This window comes from Lagopus leucura, unplaced genomic scaffold, assembly GCF_019238085.1.
Source record: "Lagopus leucura isolate 7727_CA_CO unplaced genomic scaffold, USGS_WTPT01 Super-Scaffold_100008, whole genome shotgun sequence".
NCBI lineage: Eukaryota > Metazoa > Chordata > Aves > Galliformes > Phasianidae > Lagopus > Lagopus leucura.
Genome location: NW_024962265.1, coordinates 19121461 through 19148322, shown reverse-complemented (window position 1 = coordinate 19148322; position 26862 = coordinate 19121461). Strand labels below are relative to the sequence as shown.

General features: G+C 42.0%; 1 protein-coding gene across 3 annotated transcripts in view; it reads left to right on the top strand.

Moving 5' to 3' along the window:
* The first annotated feature begins 11617 nt into the window (after positions 1 to 11617).
* The window catches only part of MAPK11 (mitogen-activated protein kinase 11), a 30716-nt gene continuing 15471 nt past the window's right edge, over positions 11618 to 26862 (top strand). For all 3 annotated transcript variants that reach the window (XM_042872710.1, XM_042872711.1, XM_042872709.1), the window contains exons 1-4: positions 11618 to 11781; positions 23923 to 24052; positions 24595 to 24653; positions 25752 to 25863. In XM_042872710.1, coding sequence (XP_042728644.1) covers positions 11669 to 11781; positions 23923 to 24052; positions 24595 to 24653; positions 25752 to 25863 — 414 coding nt within the window. In that variant the 5' untranslated portion in view covers positions 11618 to 11668. The remainder of the gene's footprint in view (positions 11782 to 23922; positions 24053 to 24594; positions 24654 to 25751; positions 25864 to 26862) is intronic.

Genomic DNA, 26862 nt, shown 5'->3' with positions numbered 1-26862 from the left:
GCATATTCTACCAGTCATGTATTTGCTCCACTAGATATTCAGCCTTTTAGAGAGACTGTTGCTCCCACACAGGGTGAACACCTAAAACTTTTTAGGGTTTTTATCTTCCAAAAAAGCCTCAGGAAAAAAAAAAAAAAAAAAAAAAAGAAAGAAACATTACTGTTGTATAAGAAATAGTGAAAAAAAGTATAGAAGATCAAATCCAGAAAGTCAGCTTTGATGTCCATGTCAGTTTGTATACAACAGTTAGACACAGAATTCTAACACCATGAACTTCAGTACCCAGCCTTATACTCCTAAAGCCTAAGTCCACAGATATTTAGGTTTTAACACTAAAGGCCCTTTGCCTATAGTTTTACTTTTGTGAATAAATGAAACAGCCTCCATCTCTTCAGGCCTAACAGCTCTTATCTCGCATACCTGAGCTGACTAAGATCTAAAACTTAGGCTTTCTTGTGGTGTATCCACTGAGCTTGTTCTCTCAAAGTTGTGTTCCATATGGTTAGGGTACTTAGGAAAAGAGTGGCTGGATTCTGTGCTTCCTTATACCCATACAGAGTCAGAGCTGCCCTTTTCTCTCCTTGCCCTCTTTTCCTTCACCGGGACATTGAAAACTTGTGTTATGCAAGTATAGCAGTGCTCTTAATTTTGTTGTTTGCAGCAGCTCCATTTTGTAAACAATTAAATATTCCCTTAGAAAAAGAGATATAATTACTTTAAATGTAAATAAATAAATAAAATAAAATTTAATTTAAAAATTGTTGTTGATGATTTGATTAAAGCAGTGACTGGAATCCAGATATGTTGCCCAACAAAGGAGCATCTTACTTGCCCTCCTGCTTGTTGAGTCTTTAAATTCCATCTTTACAAAACCCTACACTTTCTCTAGGAGAAACAGATTCTCCCTCCCATCCCACCTTGATTTAAAGGCTCTTGCCTTTCTTCTCCTCCTTCCTCCATGCCTTTGAACCTGAAGGCTGGCACAGCCATAGGCAATGGGCAGAAATTTGAGGTTCAGGAGAGTAAGATTGGAGGAAGAATTAAAATCATATTTCTCACTCCTAGATGAGTTTTCCTGCTACTGAAGTCTTGTACAGCAAGATGGCCTGTTTCTCCCAGGTTTAGAAAAAAGGAGTGAACCTTCCTCTAACACTTGCTAAATACTGAATACCTGTGCATGTCTGACATCTTACTCTTGGGTGTATTCCTCTTTAGAGGATGAACACTTTAATGTTTTAAGCCTTAGGAAAAAAACTTAAAAGTAAGTTTTTTAAAGTATCTGGGCCAGCCAAATGACATGATTTGCACAAAATCTCATAGTATGTTTGTTAGAACTAAACCTTGCATTTCTCAAGGACTTTCCCTGTCTGGCTGATCGCAGATGTGTCTGTCGCTTCATGGAAGGCCAGGGGTAGTGCATGGCTATTGGTAAGCAAAAGCAAAAGGGACAGGATTCAAGTTGTGCTGATGCCTGTCTGCTTACCTATAGCCACAGCTAGGGCTTTAACTGCCTTCTTCTTATGACTGAAAGCGGGACAGCTGCTGTTTTAACAAATCATTTGCAGAGGTAAGGGGTATTTTACTTCTTAATGCCAAGTGTCCCATTCAAAAAGGGAGACAACATTGCTGTTGCCTGTTCTGTGTTTGTCCAAGATTTATTTATAATAAAAATGTATTTCTATCTCTTAAAAAAGATTTTTCTTTAATTCCCTTTCCTGCATCAATGGGAGAAAAGAAAGGGGGAAAGAACAGATAACCAACTCTTTGGCTTCAGTCACTGGTTGCTGTTTCTGAGAATCCAGTAGCTCCTGTATAAAGGATTTAAAATCACAGAAAGCTATTTCCTGTGTGCCTTTGCATTCAGTTCAGAGAATTCATCATAATAACTTCTAATCACAGCATTTCCCGGTTGCAGGATTACAACTTACTCCTGTTCAAGGGAGTGAAAAAATACCATGTTTATGGTTCGTTTGACCGGGAAAGCTGCACACGCAGGGAAAGGCATGAGGCATGTGATTGCTTTCTGGAACAGTAGAGCTATTAGCTGTGTGGCAAAGGCCTAGAACTGGAAAGATTGTGTTCATTGTGTTGGGGAAATTATTTGATTGACTGCTGCAGATTGCCATATGCGTGAAACATTTGTGTGGTTTCCTTTCAGTGATTACAACTATTTCATTACATTAAAAGGAAAGCTACATTTACAGTCTGAGTGTCCCCCTCTGTAGCCAGTTTTTCTCAAAGCATCGCCTGTCATATTCCCTGTGCTAAGGACAATCACCTACATCTGAGGGTCTAATGGAATGTATTCATCTCTAATCTAGACCTACTAATTTGTATCTAAGAAAGCAAACTCAAGCCTTGATTAAGCTTTCATTGCTTTTGATTGTTGGTTAAATATTGCACTGATATTATTAGTTGAGATTGAGTTATGCCTACTGCGGAACTCATGAGTAGAAAGGGGAAGGTCAGTGAGCCTGAACTCAGTAATTTTGTTACTTATGCTCTCTTAGCAGTGATCCTTTCAGGCTATTCACATATCCACACTATCTGTGGCTTGCTCTCTGCAGACAGACAGTTCCCTGCCGGGCAGATCCCTCCAGCCATGCAGCCCATACCTCTCAGCAGAAGGGCAAAAATTAGACATAAGGCAATAAAGAGAGTAGATTCCAGTAGGTCAAACCTCGTCCTTCTGGGAAAGCTCAGGAGAGAGAATGTGTGTGGTCAGCACAGCAGTGGGGGCTACAGTCCATCTGCCTGCCATTTTTCTGTCTTTTTGGCCATGTGGGACTGCAGGAAGCGTCTTGTTTTGGTCAAAGACAAATAGGAAAGAAAGAATGAAAGCAATAAGAAAACATTCACACTACTGGAGTGAACATCTAGGAGAGGAATGTCTAGGGATATTTAGAGAAAGCTCTTCTCATTATTAAACCAGAAATGCTGATATCAAGGCTTGTGTGACTACAGAATGAAATATCTGAATACAGGGTACACCTGAAGCAAAATCCTGACTTTTCATCTTTAATTTTAAACCAAAAAGATGCTTTCTGGTGCACCCAGATTTCATGCCATCATGAATACCTGAACTCTGTTGTAACTAAGTTTTGTGGTACGTCATGATTTTGAGGTATGATGGGTCACCGATCAAAGTAAATGAGTCAGGGGACTGGGCCTCCCCAGAGAAGTCTTTCTTGTATTTTTTTCTTATCCATATGTCATGATCTAGCTTTTCTTTCTCTTTGTCATTTTGTCTTTCGTTTTGTGTGACTTGAAATAGAAATGCCACAGCACTGGGAAGGAACCTCACAGGTTGAGGCCAGCTTCTGTTTTCATCAAATATTACAGTGACCACAGTTGGTGTAATACTGTGCAGTATGAATGCCTTGATGGGGTACAAACTTTACTAATGGTTATTGTTTGAGGAATGAGGGTCCTGCCAATTTGCAATTAAGCTGGAATCCTAAACTGGAAGTGAAAGAAAGGAAGAAGCCAGTTGAATGAAACTAAAAGGACTTATCAACTTGCAACTGTTGCAATTCAAGAAAACCACTTGTCCAGGAGGCCAAGAAGTTTCAAAGGTCTGGATGCTTGCAAAAAAAATCTGCTGCTCCACCTGCGTGAGGAGTGTAGGGTTTTCTAACAGATAGTGACATAATTTGTTGATCACCTGAGAATAAAGGAGTTACTCTATAGCTAGAATTTTTGTAAGTCAGCACACAAAATAGCGCTGAAACTGAATGACTTTGCATGAACGACTCCTTTGCTCTCATAGCAGAGCCAAATAGGAGGGATAAAATTTTCTCAGTATGCAGATAAATTAAGAGTTTGGTGGGCCATTATGAGTTCAGCAACCAAAGCAAGGGGCTGCAAACCGCAGAAGTAGCAGTGATGGCACATGTCCTCTTTGGAACAGCTGTGGATCTCACTGGTGCTTGTATTTCACTGGGTACAAAACCCAGTGAGATCACCAGCAGCCTCTATTTGTATACAGACTAAATACTACCACTTCACTGAGCTACTACTAACGTGCTTGTTGTCTACACTGGAGATAAAAAGACAGTCTAGCACTGGACCCTTGAAATGTTGCTAACTCTCATTTCAAAAAGATTTACTAGTTTGTTGTACACAAACTGAAGCAACTCCCTTCGTTGATTTGGGCCTCAAAAATATGCTGGTAATTGTTGAGTAAGGGAGAGAGAAGTGGCAATGGTGCTAGTTAGATGCACTGTCATCACACACACGGACAAGACACAGATCAAATGGAAGAAGTAAATGGGCACTGTTCAAAGACACTCATTATTTTCAGAAGAGAGTAAACAACTAGAATTTTTGAATACACAAGAAAAAAAGCACCTCAGTTCAAGGTTTATTCCTTCCACATTTCAAAACAGAAAAAGTTGTGAAAACCTGTGAAAGAAAAAGTTTCAGAATACTGGGAGCTTCCAATATGCCTACTGAGGAAATCCTGCAGACCTTTCCAGAAGGATGATTGCCTACAGCTGATGCAATATTTGCTAAAGCTCCCTGTTTTCAAATGGAAGGATAAAGACTGGCAAAGAGAATTTGTTTCAGTGGTCCTATTTAGAATCAATTGGAGGTTTTGACGAAAATATTGGGCTCTATCCCAAAGCAAAAATTGTTGAAACTGCTGGAAGAGGCATTTTGCTGATGTCTTTCAGGAAGTAAGAACACACTGGAATGGATGAAGTAGAAAATCATGCTTGGAGAAGACGCTGCTTGAAAGCTCATCCACTGTTTCCCACTGCAAAAGAGAGGCAGATCTCTTGAGGTATAATGGCAGGTAAGTGGTGAGATGGAGCATGTTCCTGTGGCTGCAATGAAGGATAGACTCACACTCATCTGTGTGATGATTTACAGAGAACTACTAGCATGACATAAAAATCACTGTCTGTCATCTACATGGAAGGATATGCTCAACTTATTAACTAGTGATAAGAATTTCCTTATGGGTAATTCTACATAAAATTGAAACTGGTGTCAAGAAACATTAACTTACCAAGGTTGTTAGTGCAAAAGAGGCCAGTTCCTACAACAAAGTGATTCTCTGCTAGTAAGGATGCCCTGCACAGGTTCTCCTTTAGTAAGGATGCCCTGCACAGGTTCTCCTTTCTCTGACAAAAACTATAACTTTATACACAGTGAAAGATTACACTGAAGTGCCTCTTGCCTCTGCTTGTAGGTCTCTATCTCTGCCAAGCTTAACTATGCTCATACTGAGAGCAAAGCCCCAAATGGGCTCTGGGTATGTAATAGGTTTTATCACAGGTCACTGTCCTGTCACTGACATGTCCACTCAGAGAAGACCATGATCATCACTTTTGAAAGCTCACTGCTTTGCCATTTATGTTCAGAGTTTCAATCAGCAAGAAAATGCAGCCTGCTGGTAGTTTCACCATTAGTAGGAGATAACAGTAAGCAAGCAGGAACAAGGAGAATCAGAGTGTTTTGCTGAAGGCTGAACAAAACATGAAGAAAACTGAGAACGGATAATTCTCTATCAATAGTGAATATAATACAAAAATGGACTAGCTCATAAGCTTCCCTGTGGCCACAAGAACCATGACATAAAACATTTTTTCATAAAATAATCTCCTCCATGCAAGTTTTTACAGTTTTTGCTTCTCAGAGTCAAAAGAAAAGGTAAGCCTTTTCTTCAAAGAAATATACTGTGCTTACTGAAACACTGTAGAAATGTTGCCACTTCAGCAGGACGGGGTAGGGTAGGGTAGGTTAGGGTATGGTAGGGTAGCATAAGATTGGAAGCAGCCTCTCCTTGGATGCTCTCTCCAACCTGGGCCTCCTCACCTCTTTGCCTGGCTGCACACTTGCTGCAGCAAGGATCTGCTTTGCATATTTCTTGCAGTAGCTGATAATCCCACTCCCTTCCAGGCCCTCTGATTTTATTGAGATTTAGTATTCCCTCTGTTAAGCTCTGGTTTATAAAGATATTAAAAAAATTAATATCTGAGGTTCAGGGCCTCCAACTGTTTCTCAAAAGAGCCTTATCTCTGTCATTGCTTTTATCCATTTCTTTTAACTGTGTACAGTTACATACAGTGATATAGAACAGGTAGACAGTGGTGCCAACTGATATTTATTTCTGACCTATTACTACATATCTGTCATATGTCTCCACAGCCCTATATACAAAGATTTATGACTATTTGCTTTAAGAGGACAATACACATAAAAGATTTTTTTTATCTATGGGCAGAACTTAGTACAAGAAAACAGAGGACTAACCAATATACTCTCTTGCAACAGTTTTGCGAGTTCATAGAGAGAAATATGATGAGATTGCAGTAGATACACAGTCTGAATAGCCTTAAGGATCCCGTGTGTATCAAATACATCCTGAATGAGGATGAAATTTTGAAAACTGTTGCCTTTACTGATGGCATCTTTTGAACAGAACGTGGATCACACAGATCACAGTTTTAATCCAAATTGCTGTTTGAAATTATTTGAAGCACATCACATTACTGTCTTACCATCCTGCCATAACAATATTAGTTGCAAGTTGGATCCAGATATTTAGCAAGCAAAGTATGTCATGGGTCCAAGTGTGCCTGGTAAATGCACAGTGTGCCAAGCCGTGCAGCAGCTGTTCCATTGGGTTTATCAAGCTCCTGTGAAGCCTCAGCAGAGGGCATGCCTCCATAGGGTTTGTCATTGCCTTTGCTGCTCAGCATCTGCCATGCAATTTGTCACATTACAGCCATTATTTGGAGTCCTGCTGACACACTCGTTCTGAGCAACCAGAATTCTGTTCAGCAGGGTCCACTGCCAGGATCTAAAGCTGAAACTGAGAAGGTGACATTACAGAATCAATGAGGAGGATCTTGTTTGTTACTGAAGTAGAAAATCCACTTTTCACCTTAGTGGAATAGCACACTGTACAATGGAGTCTTGCTGGTGGAAAAAGCCCAAACACCTGCAGATAGGTTGGAGAGGTTCATAGGTTCATAGTAGGAGAACTGAATTCGTACAATTTTTCTGAGGTAGCTGGAGAGCTGCATCCTCACAATACCTCTAACAGTGATTGAAAGATACAGGAACAGGGAATGATGCAGTAGTTTTGGTATGACAAGGGTGAGCATAGCTGCTCTATGGGAAATGAACAGCTCCAGATTGAAGCACAAAATTCTGTAGATGAGTAGCAGATGGCAAATGAAGGCATGTGAATACGTGCCTCCCATATTAAGCAAGGCTGATACTTTATTTATGATTTTTCTTCTGTTTTTACAGGTTTTAGCATTGATACCTGTTCCTTTTAGCCATTCACAAAGAGTTAAAGATGAATGAGAATTCACAAATTGTTCTCTCTTATCTGCAAGTATTGCATTCCATTAGTGCTTACCACATTTTGTGGCATGAAATCTCACAGGAATAGGCCAAAGCAGGCATAGCTCTTCCATGCAAGTTTGAACACACATGCATCCACAGCTGTTGAGAAGCCCTGTGAGTATTGCATTCTCTTCATATAGACTTGCTGTGTGGAAAGAACATGGTTTTAGGTAAAAGGATTAATACAACTGGCCCAATTCATAAATATTTCTGATTGTGGTTAGAAGAATTCATAGTTAGGAGTGCACAGCCATTTTAAGGGTCCTATGGTGTTTTCTTCAGAGCCCAAGGAGACAAGGCGATGGTCATCTAAGCAGCTTCCCTCAAGTGTGATTTCCTATATGGATCAGAAAAGCAGAAAGCCTAGATTCTGTCGGCTCTTACACACATATCTGCTTTTATCTTTGGACTCTCTTTGGAGTCAAGCAGGTGAAATTTATAGCTGATGTTTATCCAAGGCATAAACCCAAATTAATGCTTTTGGAACAATGTGTTCTTGTTCCCATTCACGTAATGAAATTTGTCTCTGACTTGAATGGGAACAGTGCTGGGCTCTCTGCAACTACTGATTATGCATGTCAATATTGGGCTGCATTTGAATTATGCTGTATTATGCATAAGAATAAAGTATCATGGAGTTGTGAGACACAAGACAACATAATTACATGGACTGCAAGAGAGACAAAGCAAAACACACACCATATACTAATGGCCCATCTCAGTCTTGCCTCATTATATCTGGACCTTTATTTACTAAATTAGGAATTATTTAAAAGTTAAATCTGCGTTTATTTTTTTTTTTACAATTATGGCTTTGTTCTGAAAGTACATACACTGAGAAGCCCTTGTTGACATGACTGAGCAGGATATTGTATTTGATTAAATTCACTTTGGAGACTCGTGATGCCAATTGCTAACACGTTTGCTGTCCCAGTTGAAAATCCAATATCAGCATGAGCTTAGATTAATACCCATATGTTGCTCCTGGGTGAAGAAAACATTGCCACCAAGTACTGGCAAGCTACAGGAGGCTGAGATGTGGTTTGCTATTAGGGTTAGGTAAAGGAAGCTGCTTGATATTTTTCTGCTTACATTCATTCAAACGGATATGAGAAAAATTTCCCACCCTGTGTCCACAGCAGCATGAAAGCAATATTTGAAAAATATTGTTATCAGTGTCTGCAAAAAATAATCATAGATAGCGTGAGCGCTATTATTATCTGAGGCAATATCAATATTACGTGTATTTATTTTTAAGGTAGGAAAACAATCTGAGACTTGGTTCATAAATGGAAAGGTGGCACTGAGGTACCAAGAGACCAAGGCAATTTAACACAGAAAATGCAGGAGACAGAAACAAAGCCCCAGTGCTAACATCTAAGTAGAATCTACCTGCTCAGAAATAACAAAAACCTATACCTGACATACCATTATTATGATATAATCCAGATTTTTTTTAATCTTCAGTGCAAGATTCCTCAGCAGGTTTTGTACTTTCTTATAGGAGACCTGGATTTCCCATGATCAAACTTGAGGTCCAAAATGAGCAGTTATATTTCAACAGATTTCTTCAAAGCAAGGCCCTTACTATGCTAGCAACATGAAGCTCCAGGTTAAATATCTAAGTTGTGCCATGGTCCAGCGGTGAATCAACTTGGGTGGTAGGTAAGGTTACCAAATAGGTGTTTTGTGGCAAGGGGCAAGTCAAACTGGTGTTAACAGAAATAAGGTTGATACAACCTGGCAGGCATATGCAACAAGTGTCTTATATTTCAAAAAAAGGTATACAATCTCTTGCAAAGCAATCTCACACAAACAGATGTATTATGACCAGCTAATGACTGACTTGCTATCCACAGAAAGCTCCATTAAGCCTCTCCTGCTGCCTGTACTTCATCTTTATGTCATTATAAATACTGACAGCTTTTCCATGATATAATTACATGTTTGTAGATGTGGTTTCAGAAGTTCACAAGAACCTGAAAATAAAGCCAGCATTATAGGCGATTACCACAGTGTTTATTGTTCAGTGTAATGTATGTAACATTCCTCAATCAATGTTCTGTTTCTTAACATGTCAGTTATTAATTACAACATTTTCAAAAGAATCAAGATAGAAAAGATCTTCATAACAGTCTCAGTATTATTGATGGGCATCTCCAAGCTCAATACTAAGTCTGTAAGAGATCCACTGCAGAACCAAGGCGGTTCATACTGAAGCTTCAGCATGCATTGTAAATCTGCTGTTAGCTTATCCAGTGTTTACAGCAGTTACAGGGAGAGAAGTCAGAGCCCTGTTCTGCTGACATCTTGTGTTTTCCGAAGTCCTGGTTTTGCAGTACCAGGATTCTATCTCCCACCAAAAGATGACATGCTTTCAGTACTCAGGTAGCATTCTTTCCTCCTGATGAGTTTCCATGTTTATTGTTTGTGTCAGTGTTGCAGAGTTACACATACAAACAACTGGCCAGCAAAACAGTATCCAAAAGCAAAGAACTGGGCTCACCAAGAAGGCTGTGTCTTCTTCCTCCTGCTGCAGGCAGGAAGGCACAGGCAGGGCTTGGCCTTACAGGGGGTGTTTGGATATCCAAATCTGTCCGGCTCCGAAGTTGCTCACATGTGCTGTCCTCTGGGGTCTCTGGATGTGGGCTGTTTTTATCACATATAGATTTTAGCTAGTGGATTTCATGAAGTCTTGGATAAAAGGGACAGTTAGTTAATCTTACTGAATAGAAATGTCAGTATAATTCACTAGGGAGGGCAAGCAGGTGCTTATTGTGCTGTAAGGGTGGTTCATTCTGCGACTATGTTTTCTAATATCTCCCTTGTTACATGGAAAAGAACATCATATATGTAGTATCCAATAAAACAAGGTAATCAAATGCAATCTCCCTGTAATGATTGCAGTACAAATATCTGACAGAATTTCATAGAAGACAGGAAATTGAGAGAGACTGTAAATATCAAGCAGACGGAAAATTGACTCCTGTGGGAACTGCATGATTAGAAGCTTGGGCAGATATGGATAGATATCCAAGCTCCACAAATGATTGCTGGAGTTAGCAAGAAGCAATGTAACACGTAGTGAGTGGGTGAAGGCCAGAGGCTGACATGCTGCAAGAGACAGATTGAAGTCAGTAAACAGGATTATTTGCTTCATTTTGGGCATTGTGAAAGATTTTGGCCTTCTTCAGGAGGGTGGGAAGGAAGCACTTCTTCCTGGTTCGGTATAGAATGACTGTACTGTTATTCTAATCTTAAAATTCGAAATGATGCTACTGAGAAAGCTAAGTCGCACAGATGCGTGGTTTTACTCTATGCCTTCAGCACAGAAATTCAGGTGAGACCAAGGAGCGGGCTCTTGGAAGACCAGAGATGCTTGTTGCACTGGAGCAGGGGGAAGCAAGGACAAACAGTGGTGGTAAGAGCACTGAGTGCCTACGGAATGGGTGGTTCCAAAAGGCTTCACTAATGTCAGCCATTTCGTTTTTAACCTGAAATGCACTGAGCCCTAAAGTTGCTGGTGCTGTTCACTTGGGCAGCCTCGTTGCAGAAGCCCTGTATTGCAATGTGGTCTGGGGCTTCAGAGCTGGAACTTGGGCAACTAGCGACTCGTGGTATAGGAACAGAGCAGACTTCAGTGAGGTTCTGAAAGGAGAGGATCTGCATCTGCTGCTGATTCAGAAGCAGAAGCCCCTGAGCGATGCCCGCACACCGCCCCGGTGCAAGCAGGCTGCTTGCGTGTAGGGTATGGGTGCCGAAGGCAGCGTAGGAAATTGCGAAATGAAATTGTACGCGGTGCTTACATTGCTGATTCCGCAAGTCGCTGATACAAAGTGTGTTCTGAAAATACGAACCAATGCACAAACCAGAGAGCCCTTTAATTTAGTTGCTTGGGGCATCTAACGTTTTCAAGACTTGTCCCGTAATATTCGTCACTGCAGTCTTCCCCGTCGAAAAGCGTTAACAGTGAGCGCACGGAGTTAATGCTGTCAGGGGGACTCCGGTACCTCCGGGAGCTCCGTCAGAGCGGCCCTCAGCTCCTCCCGCCCCGCCCACTCCCCCGAGCAGCACACCGTGCCCGGCCCGCGCCCCGGGGCTGCACTGCGGCCCCTCCCCTCCGGGCTCCCCGACCCGGCACTGCCCCCGGCCCGGCCCGGCCCGGCCCGGCCCGCCGCCTTCTCCTCCCCTTCCCCTTGCGGTCCCTCCTCCCGCCGGCGCCGGCCGTGCCCGCCTCGCTCCCCGCCCCGGCTGAGGGGCGACCGCCACTGCTGCTGCCTTCGCTGGCGGCGGCTCCGCTAAGATGTCCGAGCGCGGCGGCTTCTACCGGCAGGAGCTGAACAAGACGGTGTGGGAGGTGCCACAGCGCTACCAGAACCTCACGCCCGTGGGCTCGGGCGCCTACGGCTCCGTGTGGTAGGTACGGGGCGGCGGGCGGAGGCCGGCAGGTGCCGGGAGCGGGGCGGCTGCCCTGGGCCCCGTTCCTCGGAGCCGCCCGGCGCGGGGACGCGATACCGCAGCGAAGGCCGCGCGCGGCGGCCGAGGGGGGAACGCGCGGAGGGGGCCGAGCGGCGGCGGGCAGCGGCTCGGGGACGCGGGGGGCGGCGGCCGACGCTTTCCTTTCGGCGCGCGGCGCCCTCCCCCACGGCCGGCGGCGCCCCGGGATCGGGCCGCGCCTCGTCGTAACCCGGGCAACAGCGCCCGCCGAGCGGAGCCCGCCGAACGGGGCGGCCGTGCAGCGCGGCGCTGCGCTGCGCTTCGACCTTTCGCGCCGCTTGCGCCTCGGTGACACCTGCGGGCATCTTGCACAGTCACGGTGCGCGCGGGCGGGAGGCGGACGGCGCTCTGCCTGTTGCTGCATTCTGCCCTTGCCCAGCCCGGAACCGCCGGTCCCGGGGAGCGCTGCTGCCCGAGGTTTGGGCTCGGGAGTCATTGTGTCGTGTAAGAGTTTATCACGCCGCTTATCGCACGGCGCTCCTGGGTTTTATTACAATACCGTGTTTGCGGTCCCAGCGCAGGGCTGGATGTATTTGATGCGCTGAGCTGTCTTTTAAAACGCCCTGAGCCAGATTTTGAAAATGTCTGTGCTGTTTAAAGAGTTTGTGAGAAAGGATCGTGCTGCTATTGTAAGCCAAGTGGAATTACGTGAAAACCCATCAATAGTGGGCCTTTAAGTAAATTCTGTGAAACTCCACCTTTTGCAGTTCGCAAAACTTTTCCCTCTGTACAGTTAGGTGCCAGAACATTCATGGAGTTTCTTATTTATTGCTTTCTTCTCTAGCTCTGTGAAATACCCCACGTGTAAAGTAGGAATATTTATGTAAGAGCCCCCCTCCAACCAGTAGTAGCACCCAGGGCTTGAGAATTCTCTCTTAATTCTTCATTATTTTGGTTTGATGCTTGCACAGGGGAAAGCTGGGTCAGCACCATGGAGTGCCACCTGCCGCTGTGCAGTCCTGGGGCCATCTGATTCTTGTGAATAGTTTCACAAAGATGTGGTTTAGTTTAGATCACAAACATCTTCCTTTTCTCTGAGATTTTACTGAGGAGAAGCTGGATATGCCGTACAACAGTAACTACAGTCATTTTCCAATTAAACCTGTGTTTCTGATTACTTTTCCTGTGGGGGGAAAACCCACTCTGCTGGCTTTTGTAATGAGATGTCAGGGCTTGAGAGATTGCAGCGGAAATGAAAACATGCGGTGGTTTGCTCGCAGCACAGCTGGAGTTTTGTTGTGGCTGTTTTTAACAGGGTTACTGTTGTTAATTTATGGTTGGTTTGTTGTTTTTTTTTTTCTGCCTGTGAAGCAAATTGTGGTATTTTGTCAATGGAGATGCCCACGAACTGGCATATGAAGAGGAGGGTGCTATAGGAAATGAGGATGCTGTAGGAAAGGTCCACTCTAAAATACCTGTTTAAGCACTGAGTGCAGTAATGAAATATTACTCTACGTTAATAGTCTTGTTAACATTGATGAGGTACGAGCCCAAATAGGTCCTGAATGTGAGGAAAAGACTCATGTCTCAAAAAAGCCATTTATTTTTAGTCCCTATTGAAATTGATTTTTTTCCCTCTATCAGCTCATGCTTTACCCAGGAGACCCATAAGGCACAACCATTCCCCTGAGAAACAGCTATGCTGCTTCTGTGAATAATGGTACTCCTATTCAGGAAGATGTCACAAAGCGTGTTTAAGTCTTACAGAAACCACTGGAATTAAACAAATTCTTAAGTGCTGTGCTGAAAAGAAGCCAAAGTCCTGAACTCCAAACACTGGATTTAGGACAAGAACAAAGTTCCTGTTTTCTACCTCAGTGAAGCTCAGTTTTTGGTTCTTCCCTTTCCTCTTGTACAGTAACTTATCTGCAAATCGGGATACTTGTGCAACCAAAGCAATATTTGGTAATAAGAAGTATAATGTAGATACTTGAATTTAAGCTAACTTGTGCTTATCCTCCTTTTGCTTGCAGCTGAAAATCAGTAGAGGAATTTGAGACAGAATGCCATGTTTTCGCCCAGTTTATTGACAATCTGTAAGCCCAGCTTTTGCTCTGGGCGTCAGCATTACCACCTGTCTGATGAGAGCTTCTTCATCTTTGAGCGATGTTTTGTTGTGCCCTAAGTTACGTAACACGGACAGCTATTTGTGTGGGGTTTTTTTAAAGGTTGTATGCCTCTTTTCGTGCCAGGTTTTCAACCTACTTAATTCCATCTCTGCCTGGGAGGTGCAGACAGCCCTCTGTGGTGTGTTGTCTCTGATCTCCCCAACAGGTTATTTCCCATTAGCATATTGAAAACGTTGCTTTCTGCCTTCTCAGGAAAGGACAGACCTTGCCTGATCAACAGAAGCACATGAAGGACTTCTTTCCAAACAGAAACGTGTGGTTTCCTCAGAGGCCTTTGCTATCTGAGGCAGTACAGTACTTCCTCTGTGCTGTTCTTTCCATACGCTTTGCCTTTCCTCATGCAGTCAGTCTCCTTTAGTTTCAACAGCATGCAATGCCCAGCACAAACTCAGGTTGCAAAAGTAGGAAAAGTAGGCTGCTGAGTGTGATGACATAGGCCTCGGATCAGGAAGTGGGTGAGCAGAGTCTCCCTGAAGTTGTGCACGTAGCACAGCACTTAAACAGGTCCCTCCACCCTGCTCACATGAAGGGCACGCTTAAGATCCATTACATTTTTGTCCTGGCTTATCTCCTGAACAGCTGGGGGTAGCTTAGGCTTTTGTTTTGCTTTGCTTTGCTTTGAGGTAGTCCAAGTGGAAAAATAGAAGTGGAAGACTTGAATCCTGAAGTTTAACCGCTTTTGCCCCCATCCACCCAGTCCTGTGGTTGCTGGTTAGGCTGTCACTCTGATGTGTTGAGGGCAGTACCTTGTGAGACTGGAATGTAAGATCACTGAGACCTTCTCCATCAAGGGTCTGTAAACAGGTGCTGAATCACCCATGCAAATTAAAAACAAACAAAAAATTCCGATATAAATTGACTACCAAAGCAAGAAATTACTTCATCCAAGGTTGTACTTGATGACTTATTGTATGATGTGCTATGATAATGTTTCTAAAGGGACTGACTGTGAGATTTCAACTATAAACTCACCTTACTGGAATTATGATATGTGTCCTTGTAACACTTCATGTTTGTTCAAATAGTGTGTGCTTAGGTAAGCTTTTAGTGTGGCAATAACACACAGCTCCTGTGTGTAAATACAGATGGAAACCAAAGATCTCTACAGGTTGAGGCAGAATCCCAGGCACATCAGAGCTAACTGATTTCAGTGGACTTGCTTTCGGCTGCTTCTCATGTGGATTAGATCTTTTGTTTCCAGTGTATATACAGGAGGTGAGATTAGTCCTAAATATGATTGTATTTTATGGAAACATTAAAAAAAAATTAACACATTAACAATGTTGCTATCCGTGCTTCAGAAGATGGATCAGGGAAGGAAGAAGACAGGATGGTGTATCTGAGCACTGGCCAGGGAGGCAAATACTTGAGTTGGGTGAAAGTGACTTTGTTGGAGTACAGGTGGGGTGCAGAAGGCATGTCATTGCTTTTGTCCTGTTTCATTCAGCAGGTTTTCCAGTTACTCAAACAGTGTAGATACTGACTTTGGAAAGGAAAGGGAAGTGGTACTGAGTGGAGTTGAGGTTCATATTTCAAATAAAAGTGTCTAAGAGTGTATTCAGTGAAAGATATTGAATCAGGAAAAAAGTGTTTGCAGAGAAGAGCAAGAAGGGCTGCAAATAACATCTGTAGGTAGGATGCTCTTGCTAAGCCACAGGAGTAGTAAGGGAGAAGATAAGAAACATGCATGAGGAGTGTGGTGGAATTAGGTATAGGATAGGTGAAGAAATGTAAGCTCAAGAAGTATGGAAGTCCTCCTTGTGTTTTGCTGGTTTTCTTCTAGGTGGAATTAATGAGAGCTTTCTTAAGGAGTAGGGCTACATGAGATGTGAAAGAGGTGAGGAGCATAAGAGGAGCGAGTTGTGGCAGGAAGACAGAAATACAGAATTACGGCTTTCTATATATATGGCTGTAGGAATACATCAGCAGAATAAAAATTCTCTGTAGAGGGTCTCCTCTGTCTCTACTTCAGTATAGTTTGCTATAATATGCACCTTCCTGACCACTCAATCGAGCAATGGCATAGCTAACAGCTTTCATCGTCACAGATATTGGGATTGCTATGGCCTAGGATGTATGGTCCCTGTTCCAGAGTCCTACAGCCTGATTAGTTCCACACAGCTTCCCAGGGAGCTGTCTGCAATTTCAGAATCCCCTATTAGCCAGTGGGTGCCAAAGAGGCCCCGTCTTCGCTGTGTGTGTACAGTTGGAGGAAGGAGGGGAGGGCGTTTCAAAACCCCTACGTGACCTGAGAACAAAGAGCTATCGTTTAATATTTTGGGCAGCGTGCAGAGAGAAAACAGGAAATGTGAAGGAGCAGTGGGGGAGAAATAGAAAAAAGGACAGAAATGTCAATTGGATCTTGTCTCTTTAGGTTTAAGTAATGTATTTGAAAGCACTAATATTTTTCATATTAAACTTCATATTGCGTTTCACTGGGAGTGTTTCTGGCATGAGGTTCTGAGCCTGCAGTTTGTAGCTGCCTGCAGTCTTTAACAAAATGCTGGATAGAAAACATTTGTCGTTAGCATTGTATTGGCTTTGTGGCAATTGACTGATTTTCTTGCTTAAATACTGGCATCGGGCTTATAGGCTGTCTAAAACACATTATTATTTTAGTGTGCATGAGTTGGCTGCAGATGCAGAGAAGCTAACAGCTTATGGCCCCATCCTTTTGTTTGTTTCTCTCATAAGGGTATTTTTAAATGCATCACTCCCACTGATGTAAGCTATACTATCTATAACTCACCTAGAAAAGTGTGGCTGCTCCTCCGTAAAGTTATTTGAAAACTTAAATCTCCGTGGAGACATAAAAGACAGACCAGCAGAGGAAAATGAGCTTGTAGATACAGAGGCTGATACAGCATAATGATACATATTATCATTGAAGGAAAATTGGTAATGCATTCATGTAAACACAGGCATAAGAATTATTCAGTAATGCTTTTGCAAGGTCTGCTTAGAAGTATGTATTTATTTTTATGTTGGTTAAGGAACAGTTACACCGTGTATGTAATAGATATTTCCTACTTTTATGTTCAGTGCTAGTGGTAAATTAATCTGAGGTAATTGACAGTGATTGAACTAAAGCCAAAACAATTGATGCCAGTGCTCAGCATAGTGTGTAGGAATAACATCCAAGTGATAGGATGTAATTTTACAATGAATAACCTGTCATCATTAAGGAAGTTCTTTTTCTCTAATGAACAGATTAATGTGTTGTTTCAGAGCTGCCCATTGCTCATCCTCCCACCCTTTGTCTAGTTACTGTCTCATTTTTTTTCCATGGGTTCCTTCCAATGCACATATGTGCTGTGATTGGCGTGATTTATTAACAGATACAAACTCTACCTCTTAATGGGTGGAAGTCACCAATTTGAATTTGTGTAAAGTAACAAACCATTTATAAAGAAGAAACAAATGAACCAGTGGATTTACTTAGCTGCCTGGCTTGATCTTATCATGGGTGGCCTTGTTCTGCTGTATTACCAGTGGCTGCTGTAATCCATTTCCAGGTGGATAAATGCTGTCTGTGCTTTTTTCAGGACTGTTCACATCATCGCTGAATGACTGAGGTTAACACTGATCCGCTGGCCTAACTGTGTGGATCAATTAGCTGTGGATCCACTTGGCCTAATCCCTGCTCCAGTAGGGACACCCAGAGCAGGGTGCCCAGCTGCATGTCCAGGCAGCTTTTTAAGATCCCCAGGGATCTCCAGAGCCTCTATGGACAGCCTGTGTCAGTGTTCTGTCACCTGCACAGCAAAACAGTTCTTCCTGATGCTCAGATGGAGCCTTCTGTGTTCTGATTTATATCTATTGCCTCTTGGCATGGCACTGTGCACTGAGAAGAGCCTAACTCTATCTTCTTATCTTCAGGTGTACTTATTATATACCTGTAGACATATTCTGCATTAGTAAGAAGTAGTCTGGCTTTAAAAATTAAAAAAAAAAAAATATCTTGGAAAAAACCCAGAAGACAAACATCGTCAACTAAACCTTGCAAACAAAACTCCGAACCTTATTACATGTATGTTAGATGATCAGGGGGCTGGAGCACCTCCCCTATGAGGACAGGCTGAGGGAGTTGGGCTTGTTCAGCCTGGAGAAGAGAAGGCTGCGGGGTGACCTCATTGCAGCCTATCAATACCTGAAGGGAACCTACACCCAGGAGGGGAGTAAACTGTTCAGAAGGGCTGACAACAGCAGGACTAGGGGAAATGGATCCAAGTTGAAGGAGGGAAGATTTAGGTTGGATGTTAGGGGGAAGTTCTTTACAAGGAGAGTGGTTAGGCCCTGGAACGGGCTGCCCAGGGAGGTTGTGGATGCCCCGTCCTTGGACGTGTTTAAGGCCAGGTTGGACGGGGTCCTGGGCAACCTGATCTGAATGTGTATGTTTGGTGGCCCTGCTAGGCAGGGGGGTTGGAACTACATGATCCTTGGGGTCCCTTCCAACCCGGGTGATTCTGTGATTCTGTGTGATTCTGCTCACATGTTATACAAAGAGCACAATGACACTGTTTGGTGGTGCAAATTCTCAGCTACAGAATACTCTTTTTCAACATTATCATCACCATTAGCTGTGGCTTTTTGCCAGCAACATCCTGCACGCTGTGCTCATGTAAATCTGCATTGAGGTGACCCACAGTTGCTGTCACCACTGCTGAAATGCACACCCACCGCCTCGCTGTGCTCTCGTCCACTGCTTGGTCTCCATAAGTGTCCTGTAAGCACTGAGGAATGTCAGTGGGTGCCATGTTTTCCACATGAAGGAATTCAATGACACACCTTTGCTTCATAGGCACATCCATGTCAGACACCATTTAGTCAGACTGCCCCTCTGCTGCCATCTGTCACATGGCAACAACGTGTAATGGGATATTGGTGAGAAGGTTCAATGTCTATTGCTATACCACCAATATCTGCCTCAAATGTTGTGGGCCACCATCATAACATAGGAAATATTTCTTTTGGAACAGCCCTTCATAAAAAGAGTTGTTATTCATGGCAGCTGTGAGGAGCTCAGATGACAGACTGTGCAATGGAAAGTGTCAGGTCAGGGTTCCTGCGTGTCTCACTTTCTCTGATGTACTTGCTAATGCATGCTGCTTACTGCAGCAAGGGCTGCCTATATCAGAGCTTGTATTTGCTATATGCTGACTTCTCTTCCATACCTTCTCCTCAGTGCTTCCTCACATACACCCTTCTGCTGCTGCTACCTGTTTTTTTGTTACTTTAAGGAAGTCAGGATGTTACTATGGGACATTTGGCCATAAAGATATTGATATTTCCTGCAATGGGAGGAGTCAGTGGGGATGTGAAAGGATGCCAAGGTCTGTGGACAAGATCTCAAGATGTGGCTGTGCTTAATATGTGGCAGGAATTCTGTGCGCTTTCCATTTTGCTTTCTGGATGTTGACTTATTTCTTACCAAAGTTATTAAGGTTCTGCTCATGTTAATCTGTGTTTTGAGCGTGAATTGCATTTTGTTTTCTTTGATTTTTTCCTTTTACATTTACGTGTATGCATTTAGTGGGGAATATTCATTCTGGGAAGTGTCTCCCCTGGGTTGGTGAGTGAAGGGAAAGGAACTCCTGTGTAGTGCTGTGCTAGAGGATGCAAAAGCAGTAGCCTTGAACATTATGTGGAAAACCCAAATCTCATATCATTGTCACAACAAATTTAAGGATTGACTTATACGTCATATTCTCTCTCTCAGGTTTGGTATATAATGTCCATAGTGTCCAACCAGCTGTCAAACGTATGATGATGCAGGGATAACAGCCTCACAAGCTGGAACACTGAGTTGTATAAATTAAATTGGAAGTGTTAGTCTTCTGTATTTATGTTGGGCTTTTGTTTGTTTGTTTGTTTTGCACTTAATCCTAAATTAGTCTCTTAAAACAATTATTTTTATGGATACGATGGTTCTACAAACATAAAATCACACTTTTCAGCCTACTAAAGCCTTACGGTTGTCTGCAGTGATGGGGTATGGAGTATCAGCTGGTAGGGATAACGGGGAAAATTGGGAGTTTGCTGCAGGTGCGCCATACTGGCACCACACAGTCAGCTTGGGTCATGCCTTCATTGTGCATCAGTTAGACCCCCGCTGGCTGCTGAAATAAGGAGAACTCACTCACTTCATTCAAGCTGGGCTTTTTCCAGATACCTTTTACAGTATTGCACTCAGCAAATAGGCCCTCTCAGAGCCCAAGGCATTTGTTAAGTTCAGGAATGGGACTTGTTGAGTTCTTCCTGCATTGCATACTGAAGTTTACTAAATGAGATACAAGTTGGCCCCATGCATGGCTTGGTAGATTGGGTTCTCACAAGCAGCCCTCCAGCTGTTGGAACAAACGTGATTTCAAAGTCTAAAACTGCCATAGCTGAATGTTGTGCTCCTAATCCAGAAAGCCCTGAGGGATGTGGGCAGGCTGCAGAGGAGTAGATTGTCCAGTATTACCTGTCTGCAACCACAGAGGATAAATGAACCATGGATGCTGTAGAAATGACTATATGTATAGTCAATATTTATAAACTTCAGCACTAAAAATCCATACCCTGTCAAAGTCATGAAGTTAGCTTGAAACCGTTTTAAAATCTTGGACTTTTTGCCTTCTGAATTTTTTTACTACTTTAGCTTTTTATATCCAAACTTTTCTCTGAAGCCTTAAGAAGTCAAAACATGTGCATATAAATAGAGATTGTTCTTTCATCTGGTGGAACATCAACCAAAATACGAGATACGGGAGCTGACAGCACTGGAAAGGTGTGTCTATTTTAAGCAGTGATTGAAAGTTGCACCCAGCAAAAGTCTCTTATCTGCTTCACAATGATGCCATCCCTTCAAAGAAAATGATGACTTTTTTAGATCCTTGATCTGAGAAAGGACAGCAAAAAATGTTTGGTGTAACTGCCAGGGTTCTGGGTCAAGAACAGTCATATCTAAAAAAGGTATGACTGAGATAAGTGCAATGTTGTTTCTTGTCAAATAGAAAACAGACTTGAGTTTCTTTTTTCCCATATACTGCAGAGATGTGAGAGCATACTGCTCTGTGGTAATGTTAGAAGGCTCACTGAAACTACATGATTAAAAACTCATTTTCATTGTTTTCAACAAATGAAATGCTAGAAGTAAAGAACAGTTTGGAGATGGGAGGTGATATCCCTTTACAAGTATCAAAGTTTATCTCCATAGCATTATTGTGTCCAGCTACATAAAGCAAATAATAAATAAATAATAAAATAAATAATCAGCTCAGCATAAGTAAATGGAAAGAAATGGAGGACACAGCAGTCGAGTCATTGGAAGGATGATCGTTTTTGCCATCAAGCAATTGTTTCACAGCTGGTTTACCAGAACTGAATCCTGTGCTCGGAAGGACCTGCTTCAGCAGAAAATGCCTTGCAAAAGAAGAGAGCTGTGAGTTTTCTGCAGCTAAAGAGGCTGACAGAGCCAGGCCTCCCTAGTTTAAATGCATAGATGGGGTAAAGTGCAGGGGTATGTGAAGAGTGTAATGCATTATAAGAGAAGGTGAGGGCCTGTAGCCCTTTTTTTTTTTTAAATAGCAGCAGGCCTTTGGGCTGTTAAGGACACACTTGTTTTGGAGGAGCCATTTTGAATCTCTTTGATCAGCAGCTGGTGACAGCCACAGGGGATTCCTGCAGGCGCCGGCCAGGTGAGCCCACAGAGCTGCGTGGCTGCCTGCTGACAGGCTGAATGAAAGCCCTGTGCTCTGAGAGACCAGCACAGGAAGGGAAATGGCTACTCTTGCTGCTAACAGTCTGCCCAGAGGGCTGCAAGGGAATCTGGGGATGACTCAGATCACAACTGTGGTGATGCACTGGGGAGAGGGGAGAGACTCAGTCTGAAAGTCAGAGATGGAAGTGTAGCCTGCTGCTTAGAAACAGTGATCAGAGGTCATAGATGCAAGACATCCTTGAATCTGACAAACAAAATGTGCTAACAAAGTGAAATTTATTGTTTTGAGTGCTCCAGTGTTTGTAGCTTGAATTATAATGGTAAACCAGGAAAGGAAAAGGCTTGAAGGCATTAGCTCCAGTTACCGTTCTCCATGGTTTCTTGACTGTGGGGGGGACGCTTTTAAACCGAGACAGATCCTGGCTTGTTCAGCTTCAATTCATGCTTTTCCACTGAAGGTCCCAAAACTCGAGCTATTTGTTTTTTCTTTCTCTCTTCCTGTGGGTTTCCATCCTGGGTCTAAAAAGCAGCTGTCATAAGAATTACTAAAACAGAAAAGTAGTTCTTCATATCATCTGAATCATATGCAGGGTAAAATGCAACCTATCTGAAAGATCTGCAGTTTTTAAACTACTAAAACCCACATTTGACTTTAAAACAGGGAGGACAGGGATGTTGGTCATGCTAATGGGATTTCAAATTTAAGTCTTCCTAGACGTGTATAATGTATATGATATTTCAAAGACTAGTACAAGCGCGACTGGGGAGGCTTGTGAATTGCCAGAAGAGCTGAGATATTAAACACAGATTGCTGCTTTGGGCAATGTTATCTATTTATCTGTATAAACATTTCTTTTTTTACACTGTAAAATGTTAGAGAGGATATAGCAAGTACGCATTTCTGGGTTTGTGCTGCTTTCCATTGGCTTCACTGACCAGGATTACAGTCATTGCAATTATACTGCATTTTTGTTATACTAACAGCACACTACTGGCTTCCTTTTTATTTCTTCAGATTTACTTTTGCAGCCTTCATACTGTGTCTATGACCAATCTTGTAGAATTTAGGGTGTCTCTACTGTCAACTCTTGCACCATTCGCTCTCTGAGCTTCTCCACATATTTGAGCAATGCAGTGTCTTTATATCCTGAATAACTGTGTCAGAACAGGCATCTTTATGGAATCCTTTCACTCCTCCAAGTGAAACAGGTTTTCTCCTACTTCCTATGCTTTCTTCTGCTCAGGGAATGCCCTTCCTGAGGTGCTCAGCAAAGGCACAACCTTTGTAACTTCCCTGAAGATCCGATGCTGTGATGCTGGTGAGAAAGTGACTAAGTAATCTGTTTATCTCTTTCATTGATCTTGTGAGTGATTCATTCCTTCCATGGTGCTTACAAGAAATTAGTTGATTAAATCTGTTTCCTCTGATTCTGAGGAATGCCACTCACCAGACCAGGCTGCCCAGGGCCTCATCCAGCCTGGCCTTCAATGCTTCAAAACTGTCAGGAGTGTTTTAAAGACTGATCGCAAGGACCTAATAGCATCTAGTGTGGCTATTGCCTCTTGTCATCCTGCACAGTGCATTTTTCATGTCACTTAATTTTTACTGTTTTGTAATTCAAAAATATGTTCAGTAAGATGAATGTATTAAGGTCTGTGCTTGCTAATCTGCTGCTAGCAATTGCAGATAGTGTTGTCCACATTTTAAATTGAGAATTTCAAAGTATTTTAAGAACTTTTAATTGAATAAATAGCGAATTAAAGCAATATTTTTCTTAACAGTGGGAAGCAGCAAACTGAATCTTTTTGTAATCACACTGTTTGATGTCACAAGTAAAATATAAAGGGATCATTTCAGCTCTTGTTTTCCATAACAGACGGTATTATTGCGCTTGTATCATTTAATGCACAGCAAACAATGGTTTCCTTTTTGTGCAAATGCCTGTGTGTTTTGTGTCCTCCTCAATGGGATATCTCCATGTCTGAAGTTAAGCACATGCTATATGTCAGCAAGAGCTGTGAAGTTCAGCATGTATCCATTGTTCATTTATTACTGGTATTGCCTGAGGAAACGTTATGAGAATTGTCTTTGAATCGTGGTTACTGCTGCCCAGCTTCTCCCACTTGCAACCCATGAGTGGAAGGTAAAAGAAGACAAAGGAGTGAGAACAAAGGAGAGCTTTGAAAGGAAGTGTTCTTTCAACGTGGACTTTCTTTTTGTTGTAGTTCAGCTTATGATACCAAAACAAGACAGAAGGTGGCAGTAAAAAAGCTTTCAAGACCTTTCCAATCGCTTATACACGCAAGGAGGACCTACCGAGAGCTCAGGTTGCTGAAGCACATGAAGCATGAGAATGTAAGTGAAGAGTGAGTGCTATCCCTTCAGATTTTTTATGACACGAGTTTGTCATATAGGTGTAATTTCTAACAGGTACAATCTTATTAGAAAAGTGCATACAACTCTTTCTGGCTACACGAGATACCTGAACATGGATACCTCACCTATAATGAAGTCACTGGACTGTAAAGACTTCCAGTATAGTAATGCCTTTTTACTGCAAAATGATCTACTTTGGTCTCAGAGCTTCAGCTAATGGAATCTGACGGAAGCTTTTCTGTAATGTGATGTTACATTTCCTGACTTTCTCTGTTTTTACTGTTTATCTACAGTCCCATTCTGCTTTTTGCAATTAATAGATTTTTTAATTGGTCATGGAAGTAGTTGAGTCTCTACCTGCACAAACTGCCTGCCTATTTTGCAGGTTACACTGAGTCTTCAAGATGAACACATGCCGTGTGTTTGTAAGCTTCCTGCAAAAATTCTAAGCACTGGCAATAATAATTGTGTGTTGCTTTCCATCTTTCTAAAAATAAAATGTAAGTTCTCTTGCCTTTCAGGTTATAGGATTGCTGGATGTTTTTACACCTGCAACATCAATAGAAAATTTTAATGAAGTGTAAGTAATGTTTTAAAATAATTCTGACTAGTTAGTAAGTAACCAAGTAGTACTGTTTGTAGAAAGGAAGCACATACATTTGTGGTAGATTTGAAGCCAAATTTGGCTCTGTATAAAGAAACACAACAACTAAAAAAAAAATCCCATAGAAAGAAAAGCAAGGTGACAGGCCGCCCTGTAGTACTTTGTGAATGATGGTTTATAAGGCTGCAAGTATCTCATAAATGTTTTGGTGTTGTAGATTGTTTTTTTCAAAGGCAGATGGGATCATTCAGGAATGCAGGAAAGTATTCTGTTGGCTACCTTAGACAAGATAAATTAGATACCTGGATAGTCAAGAGCTAGTTGTAATTTGGTGTTACTCAAACATACCATATGTACTGAGTTGCTCTTGGCTTACATCTGCTGTAAGCAACTACATAAACAGTGTAGACAAGGAAATACTAACAAACATTTTTTTTCTCCATGAAAATTAGTGGCCAGGCTCCTCTGGAGCAAAATTATACAAACAAGAGCTAAGAATGGTAGAATGATAGATGCATATTTTGTCCCAACACTTTTTTTTTTTTTTTTTTTGGTGGCTTCTGAATATTTCTACAAGACTTACGGGGAAAAAAAAAAAAATAAAGTAAAACCCAGTGGAGGTAGGGAAAGAAATTACACAAAACACTTGAAGCACTCTTATTTCAAACAATTTGATGTTGATCTCCATCATCAGATATTCCTCACAGGAACTGTCGTTTAGAGGCCCCGATCTCCCACTTGTATGTTGGTCAGAATCTCTGTTCGTCTTGAGGCATGATGCCTTCTCCCCTGATTGAACTGCTTTAGTATTTCATGGAGAGAAAAACAGATCAAAGCTTTTAATGTGCCATAAGGATTTTTTTTCCCCCCATATTAAATCTCATAGCTGTGATTCCTTTATTAGAGCTTATAGCTGACTGGAGGGACATAAACCATACGTGAGTAGAAGTTGGAAAAGGAATCTGAACAGGAGTGTGTAGTTTACTCATTAGTTGTACTTCTTTTACATTTTGCCAATCTCAAATGGGGAATGTTTATTTGTTTTCTTCTGTAAGGTCTGTTTTATTTTCACAGGTATCTTGTGACGAATTTAATGGGCGCTGACCTAAATAACATTGTGAAGTGCCAGAAGTTAACAGATGACCACATACAGTTTCTTATATATCAGTTACTTCGAGGACTTAAGGTATTGGCTCAATATAAGGCTATATATGAGAGAGCAACCAAGATGTTGTGGTAATGACTGGTTCAATACTTAGAACAGTTTGTGTTGGGAGTGCTCAGATAGCAGCACGTTTCAGAATTTTTGATTATTTTACTAACCAAAAGTAAACCCCAAGCCTGCAAATGGTGACAGTTGCACATGGAATATTTCCATCAAACACTGACTTTGAGTCAGTCTATTTAAGGTATTATTGAAGGAGACTCACTTGTTACATGGTCTCTCAAGTGAAGATGTTTAGTAGCATGCATTGTGTGCTTCAGACATTTTCTCTGTCAAGGGAAAGTAATGAAAAACTTACGAAGAATATGAAATTGTTAAAGCTTAACATTGCAATTAATTCACATTTTCACATGCTTTGAAAGACCTGAGCCAGTTTGAAAAAAAATACAGCCCTGAGAGAGAGAGAGAGAGCATCTCATGGGTGGGGAAATAAGTGAGTTGGTTGGATTTATTGGGAAACTTTTGGAAGTAGTAGTTCATTCTAGCAATGTACAGTGTTACACAGGATCACTTAGGATTTTTTCTTCCTGTAAACTCATTCTTTCCTTTAATCACATTGTTAAAGTTTATACAACTCAGTCATGTAGGCAGTTGGCAATGAAATTGTAGCAAAAACTTCCTAAAGAACTAAAATATGTTTCATTTTGCTGACATTAAACATGAAAGAGTCTATAAACAGCAGAAGATTTAGGAAATGCTTTGCAGTACTAGATGATAAACATTTTCCTCAGCCAGTGTTGAGTGTTTTTTTCAAGGCATATGCAAAAAAAAAAAAAAAAAGAGCTCAGCTGCTGTAGTAAACTTTATAATGAAAACTTTGTCATGGAAACACAAGTGTGTGTTTGAAAGCAGGCAGTGGTGAAAAGCTCTGAGATGTTTACTGTGTGGTTTTGAGGAAGTCATCTGGTGCCTGAGAGGATGATTCTTATTTGTGCTTGTGCATTCTGTCAATTTAAGTGC